We start from the raw sequence: 12,629 nt of genomic DNA, 5'->3' as shown, positions 1-12,629 counted from the left end.
CTTCCAGTTGGGGAAGGACAGGAAGGGCTGCCCTTAGCACTCATAAGAGCTCTGAGATAGAAATGAATTTGTTGTTCAGGATTCAGGATTAGTGCAGGCTCTATTATTAAGGTACATGTATAAACAGTACATAAGCTTTGTATAGTTTTTCAATGTTGAGGATTTTCATCCAAACTTCTTTCTCATCTAGTCACTCATCTTGCTTCTTTTGTAATATGATGTCTACCTACAAGATACCTGTGTTAAACATTGTAAGATGTATCACAAAAATATACTTTGATGTGTCTAACCAACAGGCTCCCAAACACAGAAATACAAATTCTTATTAAAACAATAGAAGTTATGGAAAATGGAAAATTGAAAAATTGTTACTACAATTAATGCTGATCATTATGCTTACTTAGATAATGTGCACATGCTTACACTTGTATTTACAAGTATTTTCAACTGCCAGGATTTGCAATTACTACAGTGTTGTTTTTTTTCTTTCTCTCCTCCCTACCTCTATCACAGGCACCGGAGAAAGTGGAAAGAGTACTTTCATTAAACAAATGAGGATTATTCATGGATCAGGCTACACAGAAGAAGACAGGAGAGGCTTCACAAAACTGGTTTACCAAAATATATTTACTGCTATGCAAGCTATGATCAGAGCCATGGACACGCTCAAAATACAATACACATCTGAAGAGAATGAGGTAAGCCTGTGCAAAGAAAATTCAAATTTTAAATTTATACGTGAATAATCTGAGTCTTAACTTACACTCAGAACCTTATAAGTCTGTATACCTGGCAGTGAGTTCAGGGCCTCACAGTCTGATTCTGTGGAAGCATGGGGAGTTTCTAGTAAAAATAGAGGCAGGGCAGGGTGGATATGGGATTGGGGGTGGGTAGAAAGAGAGAACTTTCAAAGTTGAAAGTTGGTAGTAGGTACAAAAAAAATACTTTGTTTGGGGGGGGGAGGGGTGGGGAAGAATCTAAAGTTCGATAAAGTTGGAAGAAAACAAAGTTGGTTGGACAGTAATATACGCTTTTTTGTCAGTAGAGCTCAAGAATGAGGAACTTTGGGTCTGTTTTGTAGGAAAACACTACATTTATTAAACTTAGGTATGCTTTGAAACATACCCCCTTCTATGGATCTGATGCACCCTTATGCACTAAAATATAGAATATAGAATGTCTTCTCCAACCTTTCTTAGTTTCAATGTATGTTATACAGTTAATTTTGTTGTTGTTGTTATTTCAGTGCTTGGGACTGTAGAACTATGCAAAAATAATGTTTCAGTTAAATCAGTTGCTTTTTTTTTTTTTTTTGGGGGGATGGGGTGAGGATCATAGCTAGATTATTAAGACTTGCCAGGTTCTAAAACATGGGGTTTTGTTTTTCACTTTGCTCAAGTATTATGAAGAATATATAGGCAAATTTTTGGGTGATATTTTTAAAAATTAATACTGATTTCCAGTTAGCTAAGTTTTGGTTTTAAGATAGGGAAGACTGTGTATAAAGAGTGTCAAGAATAAATAAGTTATAGATTTTATGTTTGTTTGTTTATTTTTAATTAAAATACTGTGAAGAAAACATAGATGATAACTTACTTTTCCTTCATAAATATGATCATATATATGAAGAATACAAAGAAGAAAATTATGATTTTTTGTTTGTTTGTTTGTTTTAGTTGTTTTTTATTGTGTATCCGCTTTGGGTAATAGCAAAGAAGAATGGAAAATGTTTAAAGTAAACGTCTAGGACATTACCTTTTTTTTTTTTTTTTAATTTTTTTAATCACAAAAAAAAACAGGTGGTGTCAAGAAAGACAAATTTTGGAGTTGAGAGAACTGTGGTGTTAAGGTAATTCTTTCTTACAAAAAAAAAAAAAAAAAAAAAAAAAGCCTGAGAGGTAATCAGTTGTTTGTAAAATGCCTTTAGATCCTAAGGAAAAAAATAGTTACAGAAGCAGAAAATGTGTTTGTGAGTATACTTCATCCTAATTCAGATGTGTATATTTTCCTGAAATTGGAATCTCTTTGAAGAAATATATTTGTGCTGCCTCTTCCTGACTTTTTGGTTTTGTTTTTCTTTTCTTCTCTTCAAGAAAAGAGTATGAACATTTAATAAACAGCAAACCTTTTCTCATTCTGGGCTCTGAGTGCTGAGCTGGACACCTTCCCATAACACAGTATTCAGGCTAAACTGTGTTGCTGCTGGTTGCTGTGCTGCCAGTGTCTCCAGATGCAAAAGATTTTAACTCTATTGCATATTTTTTAGAGAGAGGAAGAAGTTGATGTGGTGTTTTTTTATTAAAGGTTAAAAAAGTGCTAATAGCACAGTATGGCAAGCTCAGCTTTGGTGGCATTTAGAAAGAAAAATCATTTTTGCTTACACGTGGAGAAACTTGAGAGGTGATAGGAAAATTGCAATGCTGTGTCTTGCCAGTTGCAAGACACAGCTACAGATTAGTCTTTCAGTTAGGTGGTGCATATACAATGCAATGCACTGTAAATCTTATTAAATTTCATTAAATGGTCTTAAGCCTGTTATGGACTACAGTTGACAACTTTGATTAAACAGAGAAGTTGTAGTTCTGGTGTCAGAGTTGTATTACAACAGTGTGCCCAGTGGCCATACCAAAACTGTCCAGTGTGCTCCATGTTTCAGTAAGTCCATCTTTTCCCGGAAAAAAATGTTTTCCTCTGGCCATTTTATTTATTTGTTTATTTGATCGATTGATTGCTTTTCTTATATCCCTGTTGTTCTTTGACAGGACAGATTTCCTCCTGTGTGGGCCCTGGGATTCTCTCTCTGCTGAATATCTCCTCATTTAATGGTTCTGTAGTGGAGTACAGATTGTTCTATGCTGAGTGTCTCTTCCCTCTAAATGTAATGTGTACAAATCTGTAACTTATAGATGGACAGAATGTCCAAATAGGCTTCTTAGTGTTTGCAAATAAAAGCAAGTTTTATAGAAGGCGTTAAAGAGATTCTTTAGTGCTGTTGTCAACTACAAGTATTTAAATAAATGGTCTGACTTTCTACAGATGCTGAACAGATGCTAACTGAAATTGTCCTGCGTTTAGACATGAAATGTTTTTTGGTGTTGCTTTTTAAGTTGCTTAGACCTTTAATTTTAATTAAGCAAGCATTTTTATTTTTTTTTTTATCCTAATTTCAGGTGGTATGTACTTTGTCTCATCTTCAGTTTCAAGTTAGAGGTGTCATGGCATATTTTGGGTATATGTTAGACATAAAACTTGTCAATGCTTAGGAACCTAATTCTTCAAGTCATAATTATAGTACTAATTGAAACCCATAGAGCATATGAGTTGCTACTATAGTGGAAATATCCAGGATTGGAAAGGTTTTCAGGGAATGATTTGCAAGTTGTTTTTTTTTTTTTTTTTTTCATATAATTGATTAAGATTTGGGGTCCTAATGACTTTTCAGGGTTTTCTATTATCAGTAATAAATTTTGCTTTGACTTTTATCTACATTGCAGCATAGAATGCAACTTTCAGTTATGAAAATTGAAATAGGTAGATTCCTCACATCTGTTAATAAATTAAAAAATCAAACATGCACAGTAATTGCGTATGTGAAACTACTGTAGTCTCACGCACTCTCTTGGGGCTGCATTTACAAATGTAGCTGCAGCTGCTTTTTGTCTCTCCCAAATTTGCCACAGAATAACTAACAGGAAAATGGTACTTCAACAGATAGAGCTTGAAAAGAATATTTATTGAGTTTGCAATTAATTTCTCTTCTGTTAATTTTATAGAAAAAAAAAAAAAAAAAAAAAAAAAAAAAGCAGGAATATTGTTTTTGTAACAATAATGCTGTAACAACTGAAGATTATTGAAATATCTCTTTTTTTCTTCATTCTCTTTAATAAATATTTTGCGTGCTGTTTGCTGTACAACATGAAGAATTTGTTGTTTACTCATCTGAGTACACTCTATCATGTTGCCAGGAAAAAATGTCCTATTAAGTATATTTTTTGAATGTATTGCTTGGTATCTAACTAGTTAGCTAGTTCCTGTTTATGACCTGTTTATAAAACTTACTGCTGGAGGTGAACTGGGTGAGGGGTGGGGAGAAATATTTATTATTTATAAGTCATTTTTTCAGAGTCATAGAATAGAAAATAATAAACTAAGTATTGATTGGGTATCTAGTTGCAGTGTAACATTATTTACAATGTCTGAGGATAGTCTTTTTATGTGAGGGTTTGAGTCAGTTACTTTTAAAAACTTTTCTTCTTACCATATGATAATAGAGACTGTCAAACAAAACAAAACAAAAACAAACAAACAAACAAAAAGACAGAAGTTAATGGCAGACTGTCTCCTGGCTTATCTGGGAAATTGTGATTGAGTTGATGTGAACATTAAGATTTAAGTTAATGAAAGAATGAATGCTCATGTGAGGCAAAGGGAAATAAAAAATCAGCTGATAGCTGAGAGACAGTAAACATTTTTAGCATTTAATTTTATTTATTTTTTTATTAATCAATATAAGTTTAGGTGTAGGGAAAGAAAACACAACTTCAGACAAAAGGGGGATGAAATCAGGTGGTGTTGGAAGACGGGAAGATACAACATTTCACTTGTGAGTAGTACATCAATCTTCAAAGGCCGCTTTTAAAATAGTTCTGGGTTGCTTCAATGCGCCAATGAGTCACTTTTTGCTGGATTATATTAGTCTTTTCTGAATGACAAAATATGTGGCAGAAATAAATTGTTCAAGCCTATTTGCACTGGAAATTCACTGGAGATTTTAAACAATTAGTTCACCAAATCTTCTCCCTCATTTTTCAAACTAACATGTATCCTGTATCCCAGGAAAATCACTCTTTCCCTTCCACAATTAAGGCACAGTTAGAAGTTTCAATTTACTCATATGAAGAAAAAAAAAAAGAAAAAGAAAAAAAAAAGGCACTTAACCCACTGTGAAGACTTTTTTATATAGCTGCTCAGGATGAGGATCATAGAATAGGAATCCAGTCCTGTTGTTGTGGGTTGGTTTGTTTTTTTAAAATACCCTGGTAAGACGACAGTACATATGCTTGCAATTAGCAACAGATCTTTGTAGCTGTATGTACAGTTATTTTTTCCTAAGCATAAAAACAGAATACTGCATAAAAATGTATTTCAGAAAGAGACCATCTTGTTGCTTATCCAAAACGCATCTTTTGCCTTTAAGAACTAGTGTTCTAATGTCTTACTGTCTTACAAAGTTGCCCTGGCATGAGTGTGTGTTGGCAAAATTAACATTAGTCTGAACAAGGAAAGTATAGGGAAGTATGACCCTGTCAAACAAGTTTTGTGTGAAAGATAATGGACTTACCTTAAAAAAGGGAAATGCAAAAACACAAGTGGAGTAAATCGAGATTAGGGAATTACTGAAGCAAGTCATGTAACTGTAACAAATGGGAAACATAGTAAAGAGTAATTTCTGGTCGATGTATCTAAATATCTGTATTTGAAAATGTGGAACATGACTCACAATAGTTCATTCTTCTTTGCATTTTTTAAAACTTTTGAAACTGTTTCTCATGGCAGGTGCTTCATAGGCAGTCTGGATGTATTTTTTTAGTAGTTTATTTTACAGAGTTGCTGATGCAAAACATTCCAAAATATATTGCGTCCTTGTTCATGACAAACATGTTTAATCATGGGCCAATGCACAAAGTCTGGGTCTAGGCACTCCTACACAGAGGGTTCAATTTGATTTTCCAAGGAAATGAGACTAATTTTATCTGGTTTTGGACCTTCTGTATGACTTCAGATGAATTCAGCAAAAATGTCAAATATAAAATTCCTGACTTCAGAACATTTAGCTCTGCTAGATGGTTAAAAATAAGAAAGGGGAAAGGAGAAAAAGAAAGCTGCTCTAAAGTAGCTTTAAGTAAAAAAAAAGTAAAATGAAGTAAAATCAATCAATGGATGAAGGGTTCCTGTCAGAGTATCTATGAGAGGAACTGGGGTTCAGTCAGTCACAAAAATTAACTGTGGGAAACCAGGCAGTTATTTGCACATGGGGATGTAGCATCGTATGCTTAGACACTGAATACACAACATCAGACTTTTTGCTTCCTCCTTGGAAGGACACAGCTTTTTGTTAGATTTTATGTCTCATCTGCCAGCCTGTATCTGCCAGTATACAGTCTAAAACTCTATGACATGGGTAGCAACACGAGATGCTTCCTTCTGTTGCCTGTATAGCACTGGGTGTAGTATTTTGATTACATGCATCTTTCTGTGGAAGGGTAGGAGGATAAGTAAGTTATTTTTTGAGTGAGAACATTGCCTCATTCTAGAGCAAGGTGATTATGTATCCATTTTGGGAGATTAGAGTTGTGCGCTGTGTTACATGAACAAAGTATAAAACACATTAATATTTAATTTACTGCTCTCCACATGTAAGTCAGGAAGGAACTTTTCAAGTTCTTCTTCCCTGCCCCACACATAGGATATGCACGTTCTCAGTTGGGGTTGTGTGTGTGCTTGTTGACATAAAAATATATGGGAATGTTGAGGGTGTGGATTGTTTTTTTGTTTTTCTTTTTCAGTCATGTTAATCAGCATGCCTTATTGTGTTTAAAAATTGCCATAATAATAATGGATCTGTTTCCAAGTGATATCACTGCCTTGAATGGTGCAAATCTCATTCTGGTATAGGTTATAGTACAAGTGTTTGTGTTTATAAATGATAATCGACATATACATATACACTTAAACATATACACTTAAAGTTTGGGGCATGGAAATAGAGGATGGGAGAAAGATTTTGCTTGTGTATTGTATTTTCAATGAAGTTTAGGCTGAGTCAACTTATTTGTGTCTCTAAACTGAGTTGTGTTTGGATTTCCTTAGAGAGTGATTTTGAATTTCATAGAGGACTCCTGGGCTGTAGGGTAGTTGCATAATTCTTTCTTTATAAGGAACCTATTTTCCCTTAAAGTACTAGTAAGTGCATCTGTGCTTGAAGAGAAAGCTGGTGGATACTGACATCATCTTGAATTTAGAATTTAGAATAGTTCAGTTGGAAGGGCCCTTCAGCGATCATCAATTCCAACTACCTGATTGCTAACCAAAAGTTAAAGCATCTTATTGATGGTATTACCCAAGTACTTCTTGAACATTGACAGGCGTGAGGTGTCAACTACCTCTCCAGGAAGCCTGTTTCAGTGTTTGACCATCTTCACAGAGAAGAATTTTGTCCTAACATCCAGTCTGAACCTGCCCTGGTGCAGCTTAGTGCTGTTGTGCTGGTGAGAAATAAGTGCTTACAAATGTTAAAAATCTTCTGATCAATAATTGCGCCTATATTTTCATAAATTAGGAATAATAGGAAATAGGAAAATAGGAAATTTGGACAGAGATGTAACAGTAAAGCTGATGAACATTTCAAAATGTGCATGAATTCTTACAAATATTGATCTAACACATAAAACTTAGCTGAGTCTGAACTGTAGAGTTCCAGAGACTATTACCAAAATCAGGTACTTCTCAGTGTTGATAGTTTGCTACATGTTTAACAAAAATTGCTATATCCATCTGTAGCTTCTGGAATTTGTTGAGGCTTTTTCTCTTGACATGGGCTTTCATCTAAATTGCTGTAATTTATTAGGTATTGTTTCTACGCAGCATTTAGCACAACATAAAGAAGTATACAAGCACATTAACAATACATAAGTAACCCAGTGTTGCAGGAAGAACGGCCGAAAGCATGACAGACACCAGTATGGTCAGATCATGCTCCATTTTATTACCTGAATAGCCTGACTTTTATAGTGAACTTAACAGGGGCAGATAGTGTCTCACACAAGATTATTGGTCAAAAGCACTCAGACAAACAACTACAAGAAAACAACCCCACCTGCAAGAAAGCAACCCCCTTGTGATTAGCAGTCATGTAGACCTTGTCCTTGAAGCCAACTACTGGCAACAATATTTTTCTAAATTCCTCAATTGGGTGATGTGGGAACACTGTCATGGGAACTTCTCATAGTTGTCCTGGTAGCTTGGTTTGCTCAGCTGCAGCAAGCCATGGGATCTTTGCTGTTTCAAAAATCCCTCAATAACCCAGCAGAATTTTACTGCATTATGAATGATTAGGCAGAAACCCTTCTTCTGCCAGTAGTTAATTCATTGCACCTAGATCTCCTCTCATTTTACAATGCTATGAATTGTACTGGCTAAACAATAAATATAGATAAAAAGTGATCTGATAATGAAAAGGTATTATAGTCATGACAGAAAAAATAATTAGTGATGTATAGCTAATAAATGATGACTCCAGACTTGTATTTAGTTTTGTATTTTAAAGTGAAGGATTTCTTATCCAGAAGAATGTGTACAAGTAGTTAACTTTTTTTTTTTTTTTTTTTTTAGAATAGAATTTAATGTTCTGCAGGCCTAATGTCCTTCCTGTTCTCTTCCTTTGTAAGAACTGAATTATTCTATTGCCTTCGTTGTGGCTGTGAAGGCATTATTTATTGGCAACTGAAACAAAGTAAGGCTTGGTAAACTAATCTGCTAATGGTACAGAAGATGGAATAGAATCCAGTTCACTTATTGTATGCGCTGTGGGCTAGAAAGTTAAAAAGCAGTAAAACTTTATTATAGAGGCTGAAACAAAGTCACTGAACAAAGGCTGCTGTGGCTCAATATGTTATCTCACCCAGCTCCTCTGCCAGAATTTCTTGCTTCAGTGTCAGAGTCAGCATGGGAAACATGCCTCTGGCTCTGTTGTCTGCATTCAGTCTGGCAAATTCACATCTGTAATTGTCACAATAAAATTAGCCAGAGTTCATCTCTGAGAGCCCTTGGTCAGAAGAGTAAGGAAAAAATGTCTCTGGATCAGAAAGCGACTACAAATCATCTTTTTTTATGACTAATTTGTCAAAAGTTCTAAGAAATTATTGGTTAAAACAACAGACAATTCTGCTTTTTCTGATTTGGCTCTAGAATCCAGAGGTTGAATCAGTCGTGAAAGGAAGATACTTGAAAATGTGTATCACAGCTGGAGGCTTTTGATATCTGCACACAACTGGCTGTAGAAAAGGCGGGTTCTCTGCGTGAAAGCCCAACTGTTTTTGCTGACAACTTTTTCCAGTCTATTCTTGTGTGGCTTTTCTTGCATACTTCACTTTTTATTGAGATAGAAATGAGTGTGCTTATGCAGTTGAAAAGTCCTAATTCCTAGAAAAAAAGACAGAAATTTACTGTAATATGGAACTAACTCCTTGCATTGGAAAATTTAACTTTTTTTTTTTTTTTTTAATGGAAAGTTTAATGGGTATTTTTCTAAAGGAAAACTGGCAAATTTCTGTGCTGCTGCAATTAAATCTTTTAATGAACAAGGAGACAAATAAATTAATGGCAGATGAAAAGACCAAAATCACTTAAATCAACATCTGCTGTCATGTTAAGAATGTAAAAGCCACTTCAAAAAGAGAAGCAGCTAGAAAACTCCTCTAGGCCTTCTCTTTCTTTAGTGCTAAAGCCTGTGACACATTTTGTGAATATATGATCTGCTGACAAAATTATTCTTTGGAATAATTCTGCTCTGATGAAGAAGTGGTTTTAGTATTAGTCTGTTTCTTAGCAAACACCATGATGCCATTTTTTACTCTTTTGGTTGTTATCCTTTGCATACATAGAAATATGATATGTATTGTTCTTTTAATAATTTTAATTTATATATTCTTGCTCTCTATAAAATGATTCTAGAGACCGTTATATTGATGATGGTCCATAAGCTTAGTTATCTGACCTCCCTTCCTGATAGTAGAGAGCTACTTTTGGACAGAATATGATGCTCTTCAACTGAATGCCTCTTTGCATGCAGTCTGATGTTTTTTCTTGTATGCTTTTTCCATTGTCTCTGTGTTTGACTGGGGGATGAATTTAGAGACATGGAGAAATACCTGCTACTATCTGGAGGCAGCATTACCAAAGCACAAAAAGGAGGTCCTCCTGCTGTAGTAGGGCTGATGTCTCTTGTTGCTTTTTCTGCATGAGCAGATATTGATGGTGTTATCTATTTGTGAGGGCTGGACTTGTTGTGCTTGGTAGCAGTCATTTAGAGTCTGCAAAGGTCCTGTTTGCTTGTGCAAAATACAGATCTCAATGGCTTTGACACTCAAACCAGTATTTATTTACTCATCCATAGAGCAACAAGAGTACAGTAAATGAAGTCCAGATGGATTTTTCTGCCCTTATTCACTCTGCTTTATAAAACTGCAATGGTAGGGGTTATTGTGAGATTAGCTTTCCCAAGAAGGTAGGTGTGGTAACAGCAGCAAAGAAAGCTGGGGTGCACAGGTCAGCAGCTCATCACAGGAAAGGGAAACCTGGCAGGAACATTTGCACCTTTCGAACAAAACATCTTTCTTTCTGTCACTTGAGGCTTACCACCTTAGTTGCCTATTGAAAATGTGCAATGGTGTAGAATAAATCGTATTAGGATGCAAGATACTAGAGAGAAAACTTGAACTTTTTTTTTTTTTTTTTTTTAATTCTTCCTTCGGTGAATTTCTGTGTGCACTTGAAAATTCCTATTTCTTAGAATAAATACATAGCAAATATGTCTGAAAATATACTAAACTTGTGTGACTTCAAGGAGTGTATATCTCATGTTTTTGAGGTATCTATAGATTGCTACACTGAGATGCAAAGTTGTCTTACTTGCCCTTAGGCTACAGTGCATAAAATATTTCAAAATAGCAACAGAATAAATAGACTATAAAAAGTTTACATGAAAGAGGAAAAAGATGATGATGTAAAATGTTATAATTACACATGCAACTATTTATGAGCTGTAAGGAACTGACTGAAAGTCAGACTTCTGTCTAATATACTCCTTTTAACATGCTTGGTAAAATTAAGTTTTATACTAGAAATTCTGAAGAAAATTCAGAATTCTGGTTCAAGAATTAGATTATTATTTTTTTTCCACATGGTTATTTGGCTTCTCAAATCTACAGGTCTCTCTATCTGAATTGGGCTGTGAGTTTATTCTCCCTTTTAGCATACATATTTGTCTAAATGGGCATATACCTTTCTAAATGAGGTCTGTATTGATTTACCCAGGGGTCTCTGTTTGAAGTTGAGACTGCACCATAGGCAATATGATAAGAAAGAAAGAGAGAAAGAGAGAAAGAGAGAAAGAGAGAGAGAGAGAGGGAGAGAGAGAGAGAGAGAGAGAGAGAGAAAGAAAGAAAGAAAGAAAGAAAGAAAGAAAGAAAGAAAGAAAGAAAGAAAGAAAGAAAGAAAGAAAGAAAGAAAGAAAGAAAGAAAGAAAGATCACCTGCATCTTCTTTCTCTCATAGCTGCATGTATAGATAAGTACTTACAATATTAGTTGCATGCTTTAGTTGGTGTGTTTCTTTTTTGCTTCTGGTGTGGTTTTGTGTGTGTTTGTGCTACAGGTATTCATTTTGCTTCTCTCATTCATTAACAAAAATGAATCTTAGTTTTCTACGTATATACTATAATTTTAAAATTTCTAATAGTTCTTTAAAGACTTTTTATAATTTGTGTTGGTTTCTGAATATGTTGTCCCAAACATACTGTGAAAATTCTTGGCAATTGGCAAGCACTCTTTTAAAACAGATATCTTACTATAAGTGTCCAAGGAAACTGAAAAGACTGTGTAAGTAATAGTATGGATTGTTTGATTGAATAGAATGTAACAATATGATTATACAAATGGGTAAACTAATGGCCAGCACTTTCAAAAGAATGCCTAAAAGCAGAGGGCATTGTCAAAACTCTCCTGAGAGAGGAATTCCAGTAACAAACACAACTGATGATATTATTAATGACAGTGCTATTAATAGTACAGACCTGATACTGACTGTTAGGCACCCAACAGTATTTCTTTGCCCACATATTTAGAGTGAATAGACTGACCACCTTGCAAGCCTTCTGCCATGTGTTCTAGACAGCAACTACCCTGGCAGAGTTTCATGTAAGCACTTGTTACTAGTGACTGCGATATTTTAGCACTTCAGTTGTGTTTTCAAACCATATTCATTACCATAAACTTAACATAAACATAAAGTGAGTCTTTGGGAAGATAGGTGGGATGGGCAGCTTGTTAGGTAATAGAATAAGAGACAAAATTCAAGAAAAAAAAAAAAAAGAAAAATTTGTTTTAAACTCAGATGACATCCAGACGTCTCTTCCAATCTCAGCCGTTCTCTGATTCTGTGATCTCTACAAGTATGATGATGTATGGGCTGTGGGAGAGGGCAGGACCCTCAAGAGCAGTGTGGGAAGAGGTGGTCTAGAAGATAGATAGTGAAAAAGAGGTGCAGAGGAGATTTACACCTTAATGAGTTTTGTCAGCAGATACCCAAAAGGTCCTTTGTGTATTTGCAGACCTGACTGCTGTCTCATTTTACTTGTGACCGCATGGTTAGACAGTTCTGGGGAGTGAAAATGATTCCTAAGCTGAGGCAATACCTGCCTGCGGGTTGAAATGTGATCTCAATGTCCCTCTGAGAGCTCAAATGCAAGGGCTCATTTGCAACATAATGAGGAAAAAAATATTCCCACATCAACAGCAAGCAAACAGACTAAATGTTACCCGGTATTTAATATTTCCAAAACTTAGCTTCCTG

General features: G+C 35.1%; 1 protein-coding gene across 1 annotated transcript in view; it reads left to right on the top strand.

Moving 5' to 3' along the window:
- LOC116501066 (guanine nucleotide-binding protein subunit alpha-14) overlaps nt 1-12,629 on the top strand; it is a 74,510-nt gene that overhangs the window by 30,642 nt on the left and 31,239 nt on the right. The window contains exon 2 of the mRNA XM_032206444.1: nt 514-698. Coding sequence (XP_032062335.1) covers nt 514-698 — 185 coding nt within the window. The remainder of the gene's footprint in view (nt 1-513; nt 699-12,629) is intronic.

This window comes from Aythya fuligula, chromosome Z (genome assembly GCF_009819795.1).
Source record: "Aythya fuligula isolate bAytFul2 chromosome Z, bAytFul2.pri, whole genome shotgun sequence".
Taxonomy (NCBI): domain Eukaryota; kingdom Metazoa; phylum Chordata; class Aves; order Anseriformes; family Anatidae; genus Aythya; species Aythya fuligula.
The sequence above is the reverse complement of the archived record's forward strand: the minus strand, read 5'-3'. Positions and strand labels throughout refer to the sequence as shown.